This window comes from Aricia agestis, chromosome 2, assembly GCF_905147365.1.
Source record: "Aricia agestis chromosome 2, ilAriAges1.1, whole genome shotgun sequence".
Classification (NCBI taxonomy): domain Eukaryota; kingdom Metazoa; phylum Arthropoda; class Insecta; order Lepidoptera; family Lycaenidae; genus Aricia; species Aricia agestis.
The window spans coordinates 1,496,883-1,521,168 of record NC_056407.1 but is presented as its reverse complement, the minus strand read 5'-3'; the positions used below and the strand labels follow the sequence as shown (position 1 = coordinate 1,521,168).

General features: G+C 35.2%; 1 protein-coding gene across 1 annotated transcript in view; it reads left to right on the top strand.

Moving 5' to 3' along the window:
- Nucleotides 1-641: 641 nt before the first annotated feature.
- The window catches only part of LOC121739157 (vesicular glutamate transporter 1), a 71,677-nt gene continuing 48,032 nt past the window's right edge, over nucleotides 642-24,286 (top strand). Inside the window, exons 1-3 of the mRNA XM_042131504.1 lie at nucleotides 642-782; nucleotides 17,249-17,403; nucleotides 19,538-19,632. Of these exons, the coding sequence (XP_041987438.1) occupies nucleotides 19,565-19,632 (68 nt within the window). The 5' untranslated portion in view covers nucleotides 642-782; nucleotides 17,249-17,403; nucleotides 19,538-19,564. The remainder of the gene's footprint in view (nucleotides 783-17,248; nucleotides 17,404-19,537; nucleotides 19,633-24,286) is intronic.

Sequence of the window (24,286 nt, the reverse complement as noted above, 5' to 3'; positions counted from 1 at the left end):
ACTGGTGGCAAACGGTTTAAAATTTAAACAGTCACACATATATTCTTCCATACTAATATAGAAAAAGCAAAAGTGTGTTTGTTCTGTAACTTCTTCGAGTTAAAATGTTAAACTTTTTAGCTGTTTGGTGCAGAATTACTTTGAGTTTCAACTCACAAAAAAATTTTTTTAGAAGATATTTATGTGAATATATAAATAAATGTCTATGCACCGCAAATTGCAGATATCTAGTATTGCAAAAACCTATAACTATTACTTACTCAAACAAAACTATTACTCAAACGTCCCTTGTGTTTTAAAACACATTTTCCCTGGGCGGGAAAACGGTAGGGCGGCGGGGCGGGCGGGCGGTGTAAACAGCCTGCCGCGGCAGTCACGTGGAGCGCGCCGGAGGTGCATCACTCCTAGGGAGCTATCATCATCATCACTCCTATAGGCCGGCAAATTGCAAATGCGTTACTTGCAACTCTTCTGAAGTTATGAGTGTTCAGTAGTCGCTTTCGATCAGATGACCTGCTCGTTTGCAACATAATTTTAATAAAAAAATAAACAACAACAAAACAACAGCAGCAACCACAAACAACGGAAGCAACAAACAACAACAGCAACAAAAGTCCTTAAGAGTGATGCCCTCCGGTTGGAATTAGTAGAACGTATTGAATTTACACTTTAGAGAACGCAACCACTCTAAAGAATATCAATACAAAACATATCACAATAATATAACATATCTAGATCATAATCAATGTTAGTGTAAGAAAGTGTGTGCTGCCTATGTACTGGTAAGTTTACATTTATTGTTATTTATGTCTTGTTGTAGAAGGAAGTTTGTTTGCTTACAAACAACTTGAGTCTCTTATTTAAACGTATGTTTTGCTTTAAACTTTGTTCATTATGCTGCGATAAAAAGTAACTAATGTCCTTTTCGTTGTCTACTCTTTATTATGCTTTTTCAAAATGAATCCGGTGTCTTTGAGGTTTACTTGATGCAAACAAACAAATCTTTTATCTGTATAATATAAATATAGTGTAGTTAAAAGCTATTTTAATGCCTTCTTACTAAACTGGATGCTATTATTTACATTATCATTTCGGTTACAAGCTAAAAAATCGGCCAAGTGCGAGTCAGACTCGCGCACGAAGGGTTGCGTAACGTTATAGAGCAAAAATAGACCAAAAATTGTTTTTTGTATGGGATAAAAATTATATAATTTGGAAATTAATAAATATGGAATAAAATAAAAATTTAAGGGGGGCCCTTACATTTTTATTTTATTTTAATATTATTTTTAGTTATTGAAGTAGACATATAATTAAGGCTTTTGTGAAAATATCAAGTACATACCTATTGTCATTATTGATATCGAGCAAAAAAGGCCAAAAAATCACGTTTGTTGTATGGGAGCCCCCCTTAAATATTTATTTTATTTTATTTTTAGTATTTGTTGTTATAGCGGCAACAGATATACACAATCTGTGATATCAAAATTTCAGAAGTCTACCTATAGCGGTTCTTGAGATACAGCCTGGAGACAGATAGACGGACGGACGGACGGAGGGACGGACGGACGGACGGGCGAACGGACGGACGGACCGACTGACGGGCGGACAGACGGACAGACTTCGAAGTCTGAGTAATAGGGTCCCGTTTTTACCCTTTGGGTACGGAACTCTAAAAAACATTTTATGCAACGGGTGTGCTACGAGGTGCTACGCCGTAGAGCTAGTAACATTATTAAACATCATAATATTTTTTATTTAGTGTCAATTTGTTTTTAGGGTTCCATACCCAAAGGGTAAAAACGAGACCCTATTACTGAGACTTCGATGTCTGTCCGTCTATCTGTCTGTCTGTCTGTCTCCAAGCGGTAACTCAAGAACAGCTATAGCTAGACTTCTGAAATTTTCACACATTGTGTAATGTGTATATCTGTTGCCGCTATAACAACAAACACTAAAAATAAAAATAATAATTAAGGGGCTCCCATACAACAAACACATTATTTTCCGTATTTGCGCTCTATAAGGTACGGAACCCTTCGTGCGCGAGTCCGACTCGCACTTGACTGATTTTTATTAAAATTTTAATAAAACTCTGTTCCATTGCTATACCACATAACATTTATAAAATTAAAAAAAAATAGTTGAGTGCTGTTTAACCCATCAAGCCCAATAAGCTCACCGGTGAGCGAGACACAATAGAATAACAATAGATTTCCAAGAATCCACGATCGAAGGATTAATTATGTTTTGGAAAGTAGAGTTTTAGTAGAATACAGTTTGTGAGTTAAAATCTTTAGTTCTCAATATTAATGTATTAATCATTGATCTGAAAATAACGGAGCACACCGAAATACATTCCCTGCATTATGTTTCTCACTATTTTTAACATTAAGAAGAATTCCGAAATATTGCAATTAGGTGGGCTTGATTCATATATATTTTTATTAAAATTGAATTTGTGAAGTCAGAAAAAATGTTTTTATCAATGACGAGCTTTTGCCCGCGGCTTCGCTCGCGTTAATAAGTATTATTTTATACAAACTTTCATCCCCTATTTGAACCCCTTGGGGTTGGAATTTATCAAAATCCTTTCTTAGCGGATGCCTGCGTCATAACATCTATCTGCATGTCAAATTTCAGCCCGATCCGTCCAGTTGTTTGGGCTGTGCGTTGATAGATCACTATGTCAATCAGTCAGTCACCTTTGAGTTTTATAAATACAGAAGAAGATAAATGACGAAGCAGATCATATATTTTGTTTGTTTAGCATACTTCATAAGATTTAGGGCCTGTTTCACCTCAATTTGGTCAATTGCAAAATACGTGATATTGCACAATAAAATTGATCGTCTAGGAGCCCACTTAGGTTGATTTAAACATAGTACTTAAGCTTTGAACTAGTGAGGCATTTCATAAAAAAGGTAACCATTTTTATGAAATGCCTCACATGGTCACCTGATGGAAAGCATCTTCCGTTGCCCATGGACACTCGCAGCATCAGAGGAGCTGCAAGTGCGTTGCCGACCTTTTAAGAGGGAATAGGGTAATAGGGGAGGGTAGGGAAGGGAATAGGGTAGGGGATTGGGCCTCCGGTAAACTCACTTATTCGGCGAAACACAGCGCAAGCGCTGTTTTACACCGGTTTTCTGTAAGTTGTATTTCTTCGGTCGAGCCGGCCCATTCGTGCCAAAACATGGCTCTCCCACGTATACCTGACATGAATTCTGTCTATTGTGACCAATGATGAAATACTCAAACCAGATATGTTACTACCGCGCGCGTTGTGAAGATTCAAATACGGCCCAATTGGGCCGTCTGTTATTTAGTCTGCATCGAGCGCAGTCACGAACGTGCCGCGTCTTGTCTTACCTATATAAATTGAAAACATTTCGACGTTTAAAAATAGAACTGTCTCTTTTACGTAAATGGTTTTTCGTATCTTTTGTTTCACTCATCTGTTAAATTTGTCAATGTCTGCAATTTTGAATTTGAAAATTATTCGGAAGAGATTTAAGCCGGAAAATAGTATGGACGTAACATATCTGTATAAGTACAATATAATTGATTGTGACTAAAACCAGTAAAGATAAGAGAAGCTTTAAGAGATTTTTCGGTAAGTTAGTCGAAAAAAATCAGCAAGATCAAAATAATGTATTTTTATGGTAAAAAATACTCTATTCTTAACATCAAATATTAATTAATGATATTTAATTTGACTATCAGCATTAAAAATCGTTATGATTTGGTCTTACTTCAATAATAATTGCAGTTTTATAAAACGAAATTAATATTAGTATTCTGTGCCAGTAATATCTATATATTAATACGTGAGAGAAAAACTTTGTAACCCTTTTTACGAAAAATTGGGAAACGTAGGTGCGTGAAATTTCGCACAGTTATAGTTTATATGGTGAAGGAGTGCATCGAGGTAATATTATTTTAAAATAATGCTTTTATCACATATATTTTTAACAAATAAAACGTTACACACACTACGACACTACTACTAGGAAAAATGACAGATTTTTGAGTGACGAGCGTATAGATACGAATTATACTCTTTTATTTATGGTTGAAGTCTGCTGACAACAAGTTGACAAATTGAAAATAAATTATTGTTTTTTTTTATTTAATTTTAGATACTATTAGACAATGCTTAAACGGCCAGTCTGAGATCAGCTGAGTCTCAGAGACAAGAATCGAAAAAAACTATGATGAAGTCAATATTTTTTACAAAATATAGGTAGTAGTTTATTGGAAATTTTTATGTTTAAGAAATTTTAATACTGAAGAACAAATTAATGTAATAAGAAGATAGCAACAAGCCCTGACACAGTTAGGGGGATGAGAAATCAATAAAAAGAAAGGTAGTAGTCCAAATGTCGTTGCAAGTAGGGTCGAATTTCGATCATTGGGCGATCTCTAGTTTTTTTTAATCGAAATTTTGTAAAAAGCTTTAAATAGTATAAATAAAAACACTTATTTTACTAGTATAAGTAGGCATTTTGTGCAATATTTCAAGCACCAATCATCTCAAACAAAAAACATTTTACAATATTGACTTCCGACCCTTACAAATCCGATTTTTATACCCCTATCGAGATTACGATGTGCTCTCAAAGTTATAATTATCATTAAATCGGAAAGCTTTCTCGGGGGCAAGCATCCGCGCTAACGTAATAACGGGGGCCCGTCAGAGCTTGTTTGTGCCAAAACTTAATACTTATTACATTTGCGCTAATTCATTCAATTTTGAAACAATGGCGGGGGGGCGCGGCCTGTCAGGCCCCGCCCCTTACCTGCTCCGCTTCGAATAATTACGATGTAATGAGCTTATGTATATAGCTTTGATAAGTTATGTACATGGTTTTGAGCTGGCAAAGGATTCCCTTTTGGGGCTTAAGGCTTTCAATTTGTGGTGGCTCCGGTTGCGAAAATGCTTCATAATAAACATATCTTTTACGCTTTAAAATTCATTATATTTTACGATTTTTAAGATTTTAGATTCAGTACATAATATTATTCATTGGTCGAGCAAGACAAAATAAAAATCCCATTTGTTCCAACTCTAAGGGGGTTCCATTTTTCTTTAAAAACGGATTGTCATAAAAAAACTCTCACTCTCACTCATAAAAAAATGTATTTCGCCTTGATTAGAAAAACATCGGTTATTTTGATTTAAATGGTAATTTTGATTTTTTTAAACGCTAAAGATCCACTCTGATTACTTATCGCTTAGGCATCAAAACCAATTTCACGGTTTTTTTCAATAAACTGCGAATAAACATGAAATCGGAACGCAATATAGAGAGTACAGCGATCAAATAAAACAACATCTCGAGATGTTTGCCCGCGCCCGCCGCCGATCGCTCCGTGGGGACGGAGGGTTACAATATTAACGGTTTAAAAGAACAAAATACCTGGATTTGTGTCTTGAAGATTTTATTTTTTAAACGGCGTTTAGATATTGTTATTTTAAACTGTATCTCAACGCCGTTTAAATAAAAATAACCGTATTTTATTTTTTAAACGGCGTTTAGATACTGTTAAAACATTAACTTAGTTTTTTAACCCGCCGTTTGGATACTGTTAAAGGGTACAATATGGTTTTATCGGCAACTTGATGCTGTTTAAAACAAATTAATTTAAAGTGAAAAATTCGCAAATTCACGCACAGGAACTTATTGTAGGTACTACAAAAACATTCTCATTTCTGTGTCTGTAATATTTATTGTTATAATATAATGGGACTGCTTCTATACAGATTATAGTTATTAAAATAGGATCTAGAGCGCCTTATAGTATTGCAATGATCGGATTCACTGTGTTCTACTCAACCTCAACTTTAAACATTTAATTAATTATTATTGATAATTAATTAAATGTTTAAAGTTGAGGACACGTGAATGTATTGGAGTTTCTATCATGAGCAATCATATTATGTAGCCTTAATTATAGCCCCAGATAAGGTGGTAAAATCAAATTATGTTTGTCAACAACCATTTAGTTTTTTGCGAGCTTCCCCTTTGACTCATAAGTAATTTAATTACCTGAACGCCAGCATCAGTAAGTTTATAAAAATAGGGGGACACAGCAGCTATACAAGTGTTTTCGCGTGGCCAAAATCGGAACTTACGACGCCATGTTGTGAAGTGTCACTTGAGAGACAGCTGTTTCTCTCTTGCCTTTCAATGTCAAATAAATATGACTAGAGCCAGAGTTAACAGAACTAACGAATAGGTCAACTCAGAAGCTATAAGCTATTGTGCGCTTTTATAATTTTGGACGTGGCGGTAATATCGTGGACGTCCGCGGTAAAACGACAACATAGGGAAGTAAAATGTATGGAAATATATGAAGATGCTTTTAAATTTCCGTCGACGATAACCTTTTAACGTGCACGTTAGAGGACATCACGACGTCTACACTCTTTTGAACCGCACAAAACGTCCGCGGTGCGTAAAATCAAAAGGGCATATTTTAACGTACCCAACGTTTTATTGTGGAAGTCGGCTTCCACGATAACGTGACGCCCAGAATTATTAAAGCGCACATTTACCATAAAAAATATTCAATGTCCTTTCCCTTCTCTAAAAGTATCTCCACAGCAAATATAATTTAAATCGGTTAGAGATAACAGACTGACAGACAGTTCGCATTCATAATTATAGAAGGTCTACCAAATTCTGATGGCAAAAAGTGAGAAAATAAATTGAATCTAGCAATACCGGGGTAATAGGAATAAAACGTTTTGATCCTTTTTTCCTTTAGCGGCTTATTCTATGTGTGAAACATGCAAATATAAAAAATTATCCAATGATCAAGGATATTTTTTGAAAATCTGTTGTCAAAAATTACCATCAGATTCTAGTAGACCGATAGAGCCGAAGCAAAAACTCAAGGTGTCATTTAGGTGACATATTTTGCAGGTCATCGTTAATGTCATCCAATTGCCACAAAATCCTTGTAGGCCTATACCAAAAGGCTTTACCAAAAGGTACAAGTTTATCACATTTTTTATGAGAACATTTGTAGGGACAGAAAATGTAATATTTAACTCAACAAATATGTGAACCTATACCCAACGCTTGTCCAATTTTTATTACACGCGCAGAGTTATATCAAAGAGCCGAATTCAATAAACTGTCTATGAGTTTCGGTTGAGTTCACAATCTATATTAAGCGGGGTTGCCATGATACCAGTTAATAAGTCGTGTGCGAGCGAGAGGCGCGTGCGAGGGGGACGGACGACCCCAGGTGAGGCAATCGAGTGGAAAGATGCAGAGGTGTCACCCACCAGATAGTTCAGTGGGCGCTCTGTATTATTGAAATCGTGGGTGATGTGTGAAAGCTGGTTAAAAGGAAGCCCTAGCCTCAATACTAGGGCTATTATGGAGGCTTTAAAAAAGTGACGATAGAAATGGTTTTAATGTAACCCAATTTCTCTCGTAATATCGTGCGAGTGCAGCTTGCTCGTTCATGAGTTTTCTTCATGAACGAGTAAGCACTCGCACCACCACTAAAATAAAAATAATCGGCCAAGTGCGAGTCGGACTCGCGCACGAAGAGTTCCGTACCGTTATAGACGAAAAATAGGCCAAAAATTGTATTTTTGTATGGGATTTAATTTAATTTTATTTAAATATTATTATTAATTATTAAAGTAAACATATAACTAAGGCTTTTATGAAAATGTCAAGTGCCTAGCTATTGCCATTATTGATAACGAGCAAATAATCGGCCAAGTGCGAGTCTGACTCGCGCACGTAGGGTTCCGTACCATTATAGAGCAAAATTACGCCAAAAATTGTGTTTTTTGTATGGGAATTATATTAATTTAATTTCCCCTTAATTTTTTATTTTATTTTAATATTATTATTACATATTAAAGTACATATATAATTAAGGACTTTGAGAAAAATTCAAGTACCTACCTATTGTCATTATTGATAAAGAGCATAAAAGGTAAAAAAATCACGTTTATTGTATGAGAATAAATATTAATTTTATTTTGTTTTTAGTATTACTTGTTATAGCGGCAACAGATGTACATAATCTGTGGAAATTTCAGAATTCTAGCTATAGTGGTCGAAGTCTCAGTAATAGGGTCCCGTTTTTACCCTTTGGGTACGGAACCCTAAAAAAGACACCGAGTAAAAGATTTCTTGCTAGTCACTGGTCTTCGTTTTTGTAATTTTAGGTTGTGATTGAGTTGAATCAAAGTTAGAGTCATCATTGCCAGCAAAATTAATATTCTACGGACAATAAGTATAAATTCTGCTGTAATAAAATAATGTAACCTTAATTTTAATTCATCGTTATAATTTCACTTTTAATTTTGTGTCATCGTGGCACTCATGTTTTTTTAAATTTAAATATAAATGATAGCCCGTTTCATTAACACGTCAGATATTAAATAATACCTACTTGTAGTAAGTTTTAATTATATTTTAAACAGGCTTATAGTAAATGTTTACTTGTCCGATAATATACTATGTTGAGAATTGTGATGTATTAATTACTCCAATAACGGTAAGATAAATAGAAAAACAAAGGAAAAAATGTCTTAATATTTTGTCAACCGGTAAATTTTCCGATGGCAAAGAGTGTAGCTGTGCCATAGCCTACGAGACGAGCGACGCTCACATTAGAAAGGCTTATAGGTGAAAAGCCAGAAAAATATATATATTTTTATAATAATAGCATGTATATTTATTTTATCAGAGCGCCTAAACTACTTACTGAATAAAACAGAATGTCAATATAATATCTTTAAGTATACCTATGTCTTGGGTAATATTTAAGTGATTTAAGGTAACAATATAATTTTTGTAGTCGGGTAAAAGTTGCCTTGCGAGTTGTACGTGGTTTAATTTTATGACAGATTGCGACACAAGATCAACTTTTAAGCAAGTAAATTATAAAAAAAAATATTTTAAATAAGTTACAGAACAGGAAACAAAGCACTGAATCAAGTCCGAATTTGTGGATCAAATCACACAAAATATATTTTTTCACTGGGGATAATAATAATATATTATCAAGTTAGCTGTGTTAATACGAGTAAGGAACCCGAATGATTGTTTATCTTTGACTCACATACACTGAGTAATTATTACCCAAAACTTTAGCAACATAACAATCTATCTTAATGAAGTATTCAAAGCCACTTTGTTACTATTAAGCAGCTATTAAGCGTCACTTAAATAGCGTGTTACGTGATACAGACCGTGACGAGGGAGACCGGGGGCTAATGTACGTGGAGTGGCGATACGAGACGAGTGCGCTGGTCGAGAGTGCCCTCGTCTCCTCTCAAAAATCCTGTTTACAATAGATGCAAAAACGGTGTTGTGGACTGCTCAATTGGACTAGAGATGGATGTAGAATATATATAGAGAAAAAAAGATACATACAGCCGAACGTATTACCTCCTCCTTTTTGGAAGTTGGTCAAAAACAACTTACGATTGTAAATTTGAAGTACATAAAACCAAATTGTTCTTCACTGAGTGTACTGATAATGATGAACTATAGCTCGACTTGAGTTTAGACGTGGGAGAGCCATGCTTCGGCACGAATGGGCCGGCTCGACCGGATAAATACCACGTTCTCACAGAAAACCGGCGTGAAACAGCGCTTGCGCTGTGTTTCGCCGAGTGAGTGAGTTTACCGGAGGCCCAATCCCCTAACACCTACCCTATTCCCTTCCCTACCCTCAACTATTCCCTTCCCTTCCCTTCCCTTCCCTACCCTCCCGTATTACCCTATTCCCCTTAAAAGGCCGGCAACGCACTTGCAGCTCTTCTGATGCTGCGAAGTTGCTTTCCATCAGGTGACCCGTTTGCTCGTTTGCCCCCTTATTTCATTAAAAAAAAAAAAAAAAAGCTAAGAAAACTCTCAATGGTGTCAGCTTTCGAACTAGAAACACTAGATCGAAATCGGTCCAGCCGTTTGGATGCTACGATGCCACGGACATATACTTATAACACCCCTCGGGAGTGGAAAATAACCTTTATGTTTTATAGACTTTTTTCATAAGAAATCCAAGCTTGAAATAAATTAGAACAGACTGATGCTGCAGTTTCATAGTGTGGAGGCTTGTGGATGTAAAAAGACCGGAAAAACTTTAAACTTTTCTGTTTAAAGATTTCTAGCGCAAACGAGACATTAAGCCTAAAAATTACTCTGGCTGAGAGCGTACTTTATCTTTGACGGGTGCAATAATTTTCTTCATGTTATGCCCCCTACACACTGCAACGACATAACTGTACGGTTCAGTCACATTACGCCAATGAGTTTCTAAAATACTAGAGTAGCAATGTCTTACAAAAGATTCTCAGAAATGCGTAACCACTTTTTTGTTCAAAAGACAATGTCAAGTCATATATTCGTTATGTCATTATGTATGTGAGATATGCCTGCAGGCATCTTCTAAGTGGCAACGCGTTGCTACCGTAAACTTCCAATCAAGTTACGTTAGTAACATAGAATATCATTGCATTACGCAGTAAAAACATCTTTATATTTTGTACCATACTAATCGGGGCAGGTTTACAACGGCATTATGCTATCGAAGAAATTAATTCGTAAGCAGATGATGGACCTACGTAATTTGATCGCGTTATACGATAGATATATCAAGCGCAGCTGACAGATCACGACTTAATTGACATAATCCAACCAAATAGCGTAGGTCAGCAATCTACCTACTAATAAATCTCTTCCATGGTACAATGCTTTTGTAATCGTGCACCGGTTAGTGAGATATAATATGGAAAGTGATGAGGTTTTTTTGTGACCAAACTGTACAGTTTTATCGTAGTGTGTGTAGGGTTAGAGTCCCACCGCGGCCTAAAAGACCCCCTGCTGACGCAGCCGTATGAGAGAATGCATTAATCAGCGCCGAAGGGTTGTCCCGCCTAACCCGTCGCGGTTTTAGCGTTATTAAACCTAGGTACCCTGGGTAGCACTAATATGAAATTGTTTTATGAGACGAAAAATATTATGTGTTATGCCTTGTTATGCAGATTTCAAAACTTAGGATAGGCTGTAATGTACTTACTATACAATCTTCTGATATAAGAAACTTACGCCATCTTCTTGGATGCTGCTATGAAAGCAAATGTAACAACAAACCCTCAGTAGGTTTATTAATTTGAAAATATTTTATGAAACAAAAAATAATGCAGATTTTAAAGCTAATTGTTATGTATGACGGATATTTTTTTTATAAAAACGTAAGTCTTTTTGTGTATGCTGCGGCCTACCAAATGCCAAAATGGAAAAGTTAAAAGCTGTAAAATATTGAAACTTCCTAAAAGTGCAGATATTTTGTCCTTTGATATATATCTTAAAAATTGAAATTTTCTTATGTTCATAATATGACTAACAAAGGTCTATATTTACATACCATCCTCATCACCTTGATGAGTGGCAGTCTTCCACCGTGCGTTTTTCGCGTAACTTTCTGCCGTGCACTGTAAACAACAGTATTTCCGGACCTATACGACCTGCAAACCTTCAAGAAGAGAGCGTATTCCCTTTTAAAAGGCCGGCAACGCATCTGCAGCTCTTCTGATGTTGCGAGTGTCCATGGGCGATGGTAGTTGCTTACCATCAGGTGACCCGTTTGCTCGTTTGCCCCCTTATTTTATAAAAAAAATAGAACTTAACTTTTGAATGGTGTCAAAATATATAAAATTAGTACAGGTTTATTATTCCAATACTTTTAATTCAGGTATATGATGTTATATGTATAATATGAAGTTATTATGTGTTATTTTCATTAGATGATGATTTTTATGTTAATGATAAAAGTTTCTGCAAGAATATTATTATCATTATATCTAAGATTTTTTTGTTTGTCTATTTTGGTAATGGTAAATTTATAGTCCCTAGTCAACTGTTTTCCTGTTTATGAGAGGGTTTTTCTTGTGTTTTTTCTCTAATTTAAAAAACTCCAGTATTAAAGCATTTAAGGCGGGGATTAATCTCAATCCAAAACGATAACTTTGCACACAACCAAAGACCAAGCGTATTCGCATCGCAATAAGATTCATTTTAGCTTAGCATAAAACTGTAGTCACTCGAGCGGATCTTCTCTATTTTGCATGTTTTTTTAAATATCTTTGGAAATAAACATTAAAAAACAAAATTGTTCGGTTAAAGAATTTTTAATATAGATTTACTAACAATTTATTCAAATAAAATGTATAATTATCCTAGTTAATACTTATATTTCGATGAAATAGATTTTTATCGGAGGTGAGTTTGTAAATTAATTACAGCCAAAGTATTACGTTTTATTAAAATGTTTATGGTTTAAGGTATTTTAAATATTGTGCTTTATATCTTATATTTTTTAAAACTTCGTTATTAAATTGGAACTAGGTATACCGGAAGTCGCGGAATAACAAATTGGGGTTTATCCTCGCCTTAAAGCAATATTTTCTGAATCTATTATCCAAACTGAATTCTTTCAAAACGGTTTTGTATGCAAATTATATAATACTAGCTGTCCCAGCAAACGTTGTTTTGCCATATAAAGTGTTTCGCCTATAATATTTTATTGAAGTGACTAAATAAGTATGTTACCATGGCAACGTCCATCGCTATCCCGTCGCACAAACAATGGTCGCCGTCAGTCTCGAGTTGTAATAATTTACTATTATTAATTATTCAACAAATGCACTTATCAATATAAAAAGTACCCAGTAGCCGATTCTCAGACAGAATATGCATATATGGTAAAAATCAGTTAAGCCGTTTCGGACGAGTACGGTAACTTACATTGTGGCATGAGAATTTTATATATAAGAAGATTAAATTAAAACGTTACTCGAAAATGTGGCCTAGTCCCTAACTAACTAACTCCGCCTAACTCATCAACAGTATTGATAGATATCGGTATTCGAAGACAATCATCTAGTGGCATATCGTTAAGTATACAAAGAAATTACAAATGCGCATGATAGTAAAAATGAATGAATGTAAGGATGTATGGGCCATTTAAAGTTTTTACTTTATTTTTCTTTTCACATCTAGTTCATTTTAATAAAGGCAACGGTGATAAATTTTATTATTTTATTTATTCTATATCCCTACATCAAATAACTGGATTTCCCAAACCGCTTTTTTGCGCGGCAAGGCTGAAAGCTATCTTATTTTTTCAAGATATCGTTTTCATTTTTGGTTTTAAAAGTAAAACATAACGCATATAATTTGGGCCTATTTTTTTTTAATACTTAATAATTATTTTCCAAGAAAATAAACATAATTGATGGGCGATTTCCAATTTTGGTGGCTTGTCGCCGAACTATTTTACTCAATATCTAGACCGATTAACAGAAAACTTGATACTAGATTAGATTTTTATTTTTATGTAGTCGTTTTATATAGTTTACTCTTCATAATATATCAATTTTATTGTTCTAACTTCTGTAGTTGAGTTTTTATGACATAGTTTAGGTCTGTCGCGGAGAATTTTTAAATTTTGGTGGGATTTACGAAACGTTGTTTCTAAAAAATACAATTGATCCCTTAAGCATAAAAAATACGCCATTTACTTCATTCAGCCACACGCTAATCCGTTTAGAAGGTGGCTGTGGGCTGGGTCGTACCAGTTTCCAGCCAGAAATGAAAGCAAACCGTTTTATCACAAAACCCCCTATTTTCTGCAATTTTGGTGTAATTAAATTATCCTACTTGGGGCAATAATATCATGTTGTTATTTTGAATATCGGTAGAGTTTCGGTTTGTTTATAGTTAAGTTAATGTGCTATAACTTTAGTGCACGAATTTTTTTTAATGATTATTTTTGTCGCAAATTCCAATTTTGGTGGATAAGATTATTTTTACAAGATATTATGTAAAACATTATTTTTACAAGATACCATTGATTCTTGAAGCATAAAAAATACGCCATTCACCTCATTCTGTCATAAGCTAACTCGTCTAGGTGGTGGTTGTCGTACCAGTTTCCCGTAAACACCTAATCTCCAATTTTGGTGGAAACAAAAATTTCCACCAAAATTATATAAAAATGCAAGTTGTTGAAATCCACTCAAATATTGTAAAACATTTTAAAAATATTTTAATTTTATTTTAAGCACCCTGTTTTGATCAAAATAAATACATAAATATAATATTATAAAAATAATATTATCACATTCTATATTCACATCTGGATTAGTATGTCATTTCGGTGGTTAAGCTTATCATATCGGTGCACAGAAATAAAAATCGGTGCAGTGGAAACCAGAATTCAAACTGAATTTTCTCCTTAGTCTTAAATGATACGTTAATGATATTAAATTTGAGAACATTTTGTATCCTAAAGAATACATAAAATCTGAAAAGTATATAAAATATGTATAAATAAAAAAGTTCACCGATATGATAAAAAAAGGTCATTTGTTGAAATTCACCCTTGTATTTTTTATAGTTTATTAATTAAAAAAAAACATTTATTTCGGGCATCAGAGGCCCATAAAAAATACCTTAAAACTAACATACATAAATTATGAATTACCTATATAATAAATACCTTAAAACAAACATAGATATTTTATATCTTTTAAGTGAAAGATCTATACTGACGAACTTAAGGAACGAAAAAGCAACCAAGGAAAATATCATTTTCCTTAGTTACTTTTAAAGTAAAAGTTATTAATTAGAAAGATAATAATGTAATCTTACTTTTGGCTCTAATTTTTTTTTTACTTTTCATCCGAAACTGTGTTACCATGGAATGTTTTAAATCTTCCCTCACGGAGCAGGTCATGTAGATAGATATAAGAAGTCCAAACGCATCAAATTCGTTTTCAAATCAAAAGGACCTCATGTATAAAATTTTCGATTAAAAAGTGAACGGTCACAGTCATATTTGAGTTATAGCCCGGCACCGAACCCACGCCGCCCGCCGCGCTGGCCAGACACCGTAACAAATGGATATTGGGGGTATGATATTATACATCACTCTATCTTCATAATATAATATTCTCTTTGCTACTGTTTGATATTGTAATAATGAGTTCTATGTCGTTCAATTACAGTTTGGTAAACATAAAGACATGAAAAATGTTTGTGTAGTCAAATATAACCAAATAGGACCTGTGTTTTATTGTAGAGGGTACTAATAGTAGTTTATCCAGTAGATATTAACTCTATATACGAGATATATATCACTTTGAAAAAACTCGTCTCTAGGCACATTTTTTCAAATAGCTGCAATAATTATGACATTTTAAATGTTGGATACGTCTGGATCTATTAGAATTTCTCTATTTTAATGTAGGTCTCTAAATTCAAGAAAAGAGTTAATATTCTGTCTCCTCTGAATTTTGTGAATCATAAGAAATATAATAAAATCTTTGTTAATATGTAACTGGCAGATTTAATTCTCAAAGTCAAACCAAAACATGTATGTTTTTTTTGTTGTATGGATTCAATAATTAAGAGAAGCCGAATGTTATTAAAAAATAATGTAATTTACGCATAATTTTATTAGAAATTCGCTTCATAAGTCAGCACTAATAACAGTATACAAAGTGAAACGCTTAACAGTAATATAGTCAGGCGAGGGTCTGCTGGGCGGTTCATTTGTGAGCGCTGTGGCCGTGAAATGAAGTGGCAATATCAGATATGCCGCCGATATAATGTGGGGCCATGGATGTAGGCGGCAGCGGCAGCGTCGATGGCTGCGTTAAGGCGAGAGATATGAAACAGTTTGTGCATACTTACTGTAGTACGAGTATGTACTACTACTGCAGCAAAATTCATCGAAACGGTTGATAGTCAGTTCTTATTAGAAACATTTTTGCAAAAAAGTTTGTGAGCTAATTTCAAAAGTTAAAACTTTATAGGTATTTGAGGTTAAATTATATCATCCCTCCCGGTTTTTGTATCAAACCCAAACGTTAGCTTCCCAGACTGGATAAAGAGGACTGAAAATAATTAATGTAAATGACGTTACAAATACTGTGTAGGTTTTCTGTACCTTTCACATCACACGATTAACCTGACTTTCCATTTAGGATGTCTTTTCGTTGCGTTTGTTTTTGCCCCCATATCATAATGAGTCTTTAAACAGCCTAACGTAATACGAAATATTCACTTGTTTGATGGCCCCTTTAATTTGTTTTGCAAAGCAACGTTCTGTCTCAAGTAAGAGAGACAGAACGTTGCCTTATAACGTTGCGTTAAACATCACCGCTACCGCAGAAGTCCCTGGCCCCAAAATCGGAGCCTACCTCAGCCTCCACGCCGGAAATTGGATTGTGCATGACGAGGAGAAATGCCGCGACTCTCAATAATTGTTGTAATTTATCTTACCTGCCGCCATTTTAAATTTAGACATTTATCATAGTTGAGCCAGTTCGAAATTTCATTGTTTTGAATGAAATAATATATTCATATGTGGGTAATAATTGACCAAATTCAAATTTAATTTAAAATTATAAGAACAGAATAGTTGTTAGGAAAATGTAATTATTTTCCTGCAAAAAAATTTTTTTTCTTCAATTTTAAGTACTTAATTTTCAGCGGTCTCAGCGTGAAAAGGTAACAGACAGACATACAGTCAGACACAAAGTGTGTCTGACTGTATGTCTGTCTGTTACCTAGGCTTGTGATATCTGGATCTACTTTTCTAAGTACAAATATTCTTTTGTTTAGCTATCTAGGTTAGCTATGTAGAGTTAAAGAGAGTCACATCTTATATTATTTATTAGTGCCAAAGTCTGATATTATTTATTTAGCTACAATACATGAGAAGCTGCAGGCGTAAGCGAATTATCTCCTAGGAAAAAATACAATTTCTAAACAAAAAAACTTGCTAGATAGTAATTCACTAGATGAATAATTTTTTTTAAGTTAATGAAATTAAATTATATTAGGAGACAAAAGTATTTTGTTCGTATAGGAATAGTAACATTTGCTTGGTTTCATTCTCCTTCTTACAAATTTAAATTAAAATGTGAATAATTTTAATGAAATGCTTCAACATACATACATAATATATTGCTAGATATTAGTACAAATTTTAAGATATTACACAGAATACACATTTCAGCGGTACCAGAAACTCATTACAGTCCAAAATACACCCAGACCAGGTTGATGAGTCGGTATCGATTAATCCGACGATATGAACACTAGCACCAGGCCTGGGGGGGAGGCAGGGGTCCTATGTACTTTTGGACCTCCTGAAAATTTTCTGAAACGTTTCAAGTCCCGCCCCTTTGCAGGGCGCGCCGCCATTGGTCGCGGGGGCCGGGTCGCGCGCGGGGGCCGACCAATGGGCGCCGCGGCCCCGCGCAGTCGTAGCTCCAGCTGCTACGGCGCGGGGCCCCACGATCGACAGAAGCTACGCCGCTCCTGCTGCGCCTGGGGACACAAAAATGTAAGTATTTCATACTTTATCCTATACTATACTTATTTTTGTGTGTAATAAGTGAATTTTGAGTGTTTTCTTGCTATTTTTGGTAATGGTTGCCCGTGACCTATTTACGGCGTGTGTTATGTAACCGATGTGACTATAGCTATACCTACCTGGTACATATACATATATGTAGCATAATATCTATATATTATATATATGTAGATCAGCCTATTTGACTGCTTTTGCACTTGTCAAAAACTGCAATATTCATTTATCATTTTAAATAATTAATATAAATGTTAAAAGACTATTTTACCCTTAAATTATCTATAAAAATCCAGTGTTACAACTGTACTTTTCCTTATAGCGTAACCTTAATTTTTACAATTTTGTTTCTGCTTAAATTAATTTAGTATTCAGAGAAGTTTGAAAAATACAGTGATACGAAAGAAGACTAGAAACGTCTAGCTTCTTTTAAGTTTAATCTACTTTAATACTGAAAGTAACATTGAACATATTACATACCAAATCCAAGGAGCTAACCACCTTTCCCTCGCGATGGCCTATTGACAGACCTGACCCAAATGAGGAGATACCATCACCCCTCCCCCCCCGCCAGGTCACCGCAATCAATCACATACAGAGATTTAACGGGGATTTTCCTCATGCCTTAAAAGACGTTTCCACACTATTTCCTTATTACTCCTTAATAAGATCTTAATGGGATCACTATTTACTTACGGGATAAGCCATTGATTTGAAATTGTGGTGGTCCATTTTAAATCTTAACTCATCAGCAATTTTATATCTCATTTAAACGTGCTGTTCTAAGCAAATCCAGAACTAACAGTTTAAATAGGCCTACGCATACATTTAATGGGATATTTTGTTTGTCTGTGTGTAAAAATATGTGTACGTATACACTTACACAAGCATCTTCCTAAGAGATTAAATTGTCAACGTGCCGATAAGTGCCGGCTGGACGTCAAACAGATGAAAAAAATTGGTTTTGGTGTCTCCTCCACCACCACACGTCTCTTTTTACCACGCAGTGTTACTGATAGTGACATCTCGCTTGCTCAATGCTCAGGCCTTTGTTTCTCAATTCCGCTAGGTATATTAAATTTATGGTTTATTAGAAATTGCCGAAAGGCCTAAAACCTAAGGAGTTTCACAACTTTTGTTAGTCTGTCTGACGTAGATCCTATAAATGGTCGAATCTTCTAAAATATTTTTTTAAAAGCTGCCTATAATAATAATTCATCATTATCACCCTATTGTTTTATAATTCTGAGGTTAATTTTGTTTTGTAGGGGGCTTCGACATAACCACATGTGATTGTTCCAGTACCGTAGAACAATACCGAAAACATTTCATTAAAATTAAACAATTTTATTAAAGTAAAACTTCTTTAGACACGTGAGGAGTCTAATAATTTTAAAGCCGCGTCATGAAAAAGTGGGTCGAAGTGCGTCACGACTCACAAGTCGCGACACCTGCACCGTCACGTTTTTTGACAGAAGCTTTACTTCTGACACGTGTTCTCTACCCACTCTGCCCACGCTCTTTTTATCTACACCCACGCTCTTAAGTTTCCGTACCCAAAGGGTAAAAACGGGACCCTATTAATACCTCGATCGTGGGAATTGCAGACACCATAGATTTTCAATTGTTATGCGGCAGCCGGGTGCCGCTTGGGGATTGATGAGTTAATAAGAACACAATGAACACAATGATAACGCATAGAGATAAGAGTCGAGCATCCGTGGCACTCATAGAGGGTGCAGGTTCGATCCCGGGTAGAGGCGTGTACCAATGAGATATTTTCTGATCTCAAGTACATAATACTGACGCTCGTACGGTGAAGGAAAACATAGTGAGGTAACCCGCACATAGTTGGTCCCATGCGCCTAGTTTTTTATTAATAAGACTTCGATGCCTGTCCGTCTGTCTGTCTCCAGGCTTTATCTCGAAACAACCGCTATAGCTAGCTTCTAAAATTTTCACAGATTGTGTATATCTGTTGCCGCTATAACAACAAATACTAAAAACATAATAAATTAAATAGTTAAGGGGCTCCCATACAGCAAACGTGATTTTTTATTTCAGTTGATGTTGGTCGTTTCCAACTTCATAACAGCTATATTGTACACAGGTGTTGGTGAAGTGATCAGGGGCCGCCATGCAGGGGCTGCAGGCCGCCAAGGAGAAGGCCTCGGGCCTCTTCGCCAACAAGCCGCTGCTCTTCAAGTAAGTAGTAGACTAACTGATTAAGTTAATATGACCCGTAACATACAACAGTGATAATATAGGTAGCATGGAGAATTGGAGATCCATGCTAGTGTCTGTGAAATGTCTTCACATTTGAACTATGCCTTTGCGAAGACCCAAGGCTCCATAAATCGCACTGTGTGAATAGCAATAATTTGATTCGCAATATTTTTTATTTTTTAACAACTTCAGGAACTATATTTTTCTAACCTAAAACCTTAGCAGTAACTGGAACAAAGTGAAATGAATAAAATGTTAATTCTAATCTATAAAGTGAAATGAATAAATTGTAAAATACTTTCTTCGAGCATATTTAATTTATTACACGATAACGGTTCATTTTATGACAATATAAACTTTTCCTGATTTATATATTTTGTCCTATTAGGAACACAAAGTTACCCGTCCACACCTAAAATCGGCTTAGCGATTTAAGTGTGAATGGAAAATTATATTCAAAAAACTTTTTGAAAAAAGTTTTTATTTTAAAAACACCCTAAAATAAGAAAATAAATTTCTCCTTGAAATGTATTCCCGTGTCTTGGATGAGCCGCCATATTGGATGTAGAATGACAGTACATTCGTTTTCATGATACTCTCAATGAGCTCTTTCATTTGATACCCATATTGCAGAAGTGCATTAAAAATAACTATTCCCCTATCTTGGATGCGCCGCCATTTTGGATGTAGAATAAAATTACATTCGTTTTCGAGATACTCTCAAAAAGCCCTTTCATTTAATATCCATATTGTAGGACTGCATAAAAAATAACTATTTCGCCATCATGGATGGTCGGCCATATTGGATTTAGAGTGATGTCACATACCACATCGTGCATGGTCATCCAAACTAAACGCGTATGCAAAATTTCAGCTCAATCGGTTAAATATATCTACTTCAAAATTGAGTTCCAAAATTCCACCGTAACATACATACTTACATACATACAGAGCAAGTTAAATAAAAGCTTATAAAAGAAAGATACACTTTTGCATGTATGTATAACGTTAAAATTGGTAGAATAGGACTATACTAGGCATGAATATCAAGCCACTTTACTCATATCAATCACAAGTTATAATATCAACATTTCGTGAGCTGCTTCCATATGTGATTTCACGAGAGAAAATTGAAACTAAATCAATTTCAGCGAAGCGTAAGAGGAAAAACTAAGAAAAATATAGAATCAGAGCAATTTGGTAGCTGCGATCGTCAATAATATTGACAGGCGGATAATACTCGTGTAGCAACAAGAGGGATCCCCGCGCGGGACTTCCCCGCAGGGCCGCCACTTCAGGGATTATTGCTTTTGTCTTAGGGATGAGTGTTGAAGGGCTAGTGAAAGCTATGTTACACTGAGAAAATCTACGTTCGCTATGACTTAGCTTCGAAATACTATCGTCGTATAGTACCTGGCTACAATTAAATAATTTTAGTGATTAAAAAACTAAAACGAATGACTTACATGAAACATGATATTATTGTTAAAAAAATATATGTGATGAACAACATTTGAAACGAAAGTTCACACTATAAATTTAACCAATAACTTGTTTTAAACGCTAGCCCCCTTGCTAATAAAAACATTTATATAGATGATCATTTTATTAAAATTACTAATTACCAAACAAGGGCAGCTTTGCCTTTAATGTAACTTTATCTGAATCAAACAAACACATCATACCTTTCCCTTTATAAATACTTAACTTTAAGCCGCATATAAAGCGATCATTTTGCAAATTGAGTCACTATACTCACCAGCCCCGCCGTAATGCTATAAAATATGGTCTCAAATGGCGGCGATTGTGTCAGCCCTGCGAGTGCGTTTCGCTGATAGCGGCGGATTTGTGTCCTCAGCCGGACGGAGATTCGCAGACTGTTGTGGGACTCGCAATGCAGTGCGATTGTCTTATGGTATTGGTGTTTGTTTCTGTTTGGTAATTTAAAATATATTTTTTAAACCCCGAAAAAGAGGGGTATAAGTTTGACGTCTGTCTGTATGTCCGTGACATCGTAGCATCCAGGGTAGAACGATTTTGATTTTTTGTTTGAAAGCTGACATTATCGAACATGTTCATAGGTTCGTAAAATCAGCCCGCCCAGTGTTAAAAAAATTGAGTTTGATATACTGAATTTCTTTAAATCGGGGGTAGTTTTTTAATTTCTTAATTTAACGTTATTGGTTGTCATTATTTGGAAGTTTAACCGGATAGATATAAGTTAATTGTCTGTTTTTTTAGAGGACATAGTAACTGGAACTAGGACTAAGATAACACAAAAATAAATTGAATGTCTACACACTTTGCAGGAGCTACTTGTCTAATTAACCTCTAAGCGGGCCAAAACAATTGAGCTTCTTGCGGTAAAGGGGGTGCGTAGAGTAAATGTTAGCTATTTATGTGGCTAGTAGATAAACAGTGACAAGCTACTTAGAAAAACATCTGCATCATCGAAAATGTATTGAAGGCGACCGATTCGACAAAAACTCGAAGAATTGTATGTGACCGGCAACTATGACATGCAACAACACTAAAATGATTACCGATAAGCGAATTAAATTAAAATTGTTGTAGCCCGGGCATTTATAATGATTGAGTACTTAAATTATATTAATTTTATCAATTATCGATATCACTGGTAGAATTATAACTGTCTATCCAAAATAATTAAATCGAAGGTTATCATTCGATCTGGACTTAAATCATCATAGTTTTGTACCCCTAAAACAATAGCGCGTTGATGACATAGACATAATACCTGCACATAAAAATGTCCGCTGCCCCTACTCCCGAGTTTTAACGAAAGGGTTCATTATTTAGTCCGTTTAAATCGCTAAGTCCTTAAAAGACATTAGCAGGCTTTGTACCGTTATCGCAGTACACAAAAGAGATTTACCAGACGGAGGGACGGCACAATTATGGGGCTTAATGCTGCGCGGGGGATTTGATTCCTGTTGTCATATAAATATCATCTTCTGTATAGTTTTATATAACTACTTGATGGCGCCTGCTATTCCATTGAGCCAAAATTTGTTAATCGCTTAAAAACTGTACATTTTTCCGGGATAAAAAGTATCATTTGTTCTTTCCCAGGACTCAAAGAATATCCATGCCCAGCAAAATCGCTTCAGAGGTTAGGGCATGAAGTGGTAACAGACATATAGACAGACTCACATTAATTATAATATTAGTTTGGAAGTATCGATTATTATGGTGGATATACCAGGCGATGCTTAAAATCTTTTGCCGCTATGACCAGTTAAAGAAACAGCGCGATAAGGTACGAGTTTATCTTATAGCTTAGGACAATTAGAAACCGGGAGTTGACAGTATGTTTAAAATTTAAAAATAATTATTAAATTTTAAAGTATAATTGATAAAAACTCTAAAACATTACAAATAACGATAAAATAATTATTGATTTATTTTATTTTACATTGAAAAAAAAAAATGGATTTATTAACTGTAAGTGGCATGATTGGAAACGCTAATCTGAAGCAGTGACGTCATCGTTCAGTGTCAAACAAAATTGACAGTTGTCAGGTTAAACACTTACTCACTTTTGCTCTGTATACGCTTGTTTTGTTTCATGAACGATGACGTCACACGTGATCACGTGACCATAATGCCGCGTTTTAGTGACATATTTTGAATTCAGTATTTAAAATAATTTTTAACTCATTCTAGGGCATAATGATGAGTAAAATATGAATTTACAGGTATTATTGTAAACAACTGAAGTGCTTAAAACTATTTTTAAAAAGTTGTCAACTCCCGGAATGTTAGCCCAATATTTTAATCGCTAAGAACTTTGCTTTTATGGACAATAATGGCCATAATGAATTTAATCGACAACATGAAAATTCATGACCGAGCGCAGGTTATGTTGTAATGATCTCGGCTATTCCCCATTTTTATATTTCATAGAAGGCCAACGGAGCAACATAATATTATAGATGATTAGTTTATCATTTGATAATTATTAGTTTATTAATTTATTAATAAGTATGTTGTTTAAAACTCTTTATGCAAACAGCGACGGAGTTTTTAGATGATTTCGAATAAAACAATTGAAAGATGAAAACAGCATTATGAAAGTCAATTATTTTAGCGATGCTGAGTGGTCGACAAAAAGACTAATACGCAAAAACATTAATTGTCGGGTCCCAAGTGTTGGGGCAAAATGCTAATTGCGTATGGCACTCTCGCTAATTGTTTCTGCCATTTGAATATTGCGAGACAATCGCGGGACGGCCGAGCCGGGGCCCGAGCGGGGGCGAGCCGGGGCCCACCCGGTACGAGCCGGGACGAGCCGGGGCCCAAGCCAGAGCCCAATTAATTGTCCGTTGTTTTACCCCTCATCGGCGCTGATTAATACGCGCGAGTCATTTGCGCGATGATTCTTTGTTAAAAACATTTGCAGATTAAAATTTAAGCCCCGAGATTTGATTACAAAGTCGCTAATGAAATGAAAACGAGGTCATCTAGTTGTGAATGGTATTACAAATGTAGACAGTAAATCAAAACATAACAAGTCGGCCATCCTGCTAACAGTGCTCCGTAATCGTGGTATCTCATACAGTATACACCATGTGTAATTTACATGAAGACGAAAAATTAGCAATTATTATAA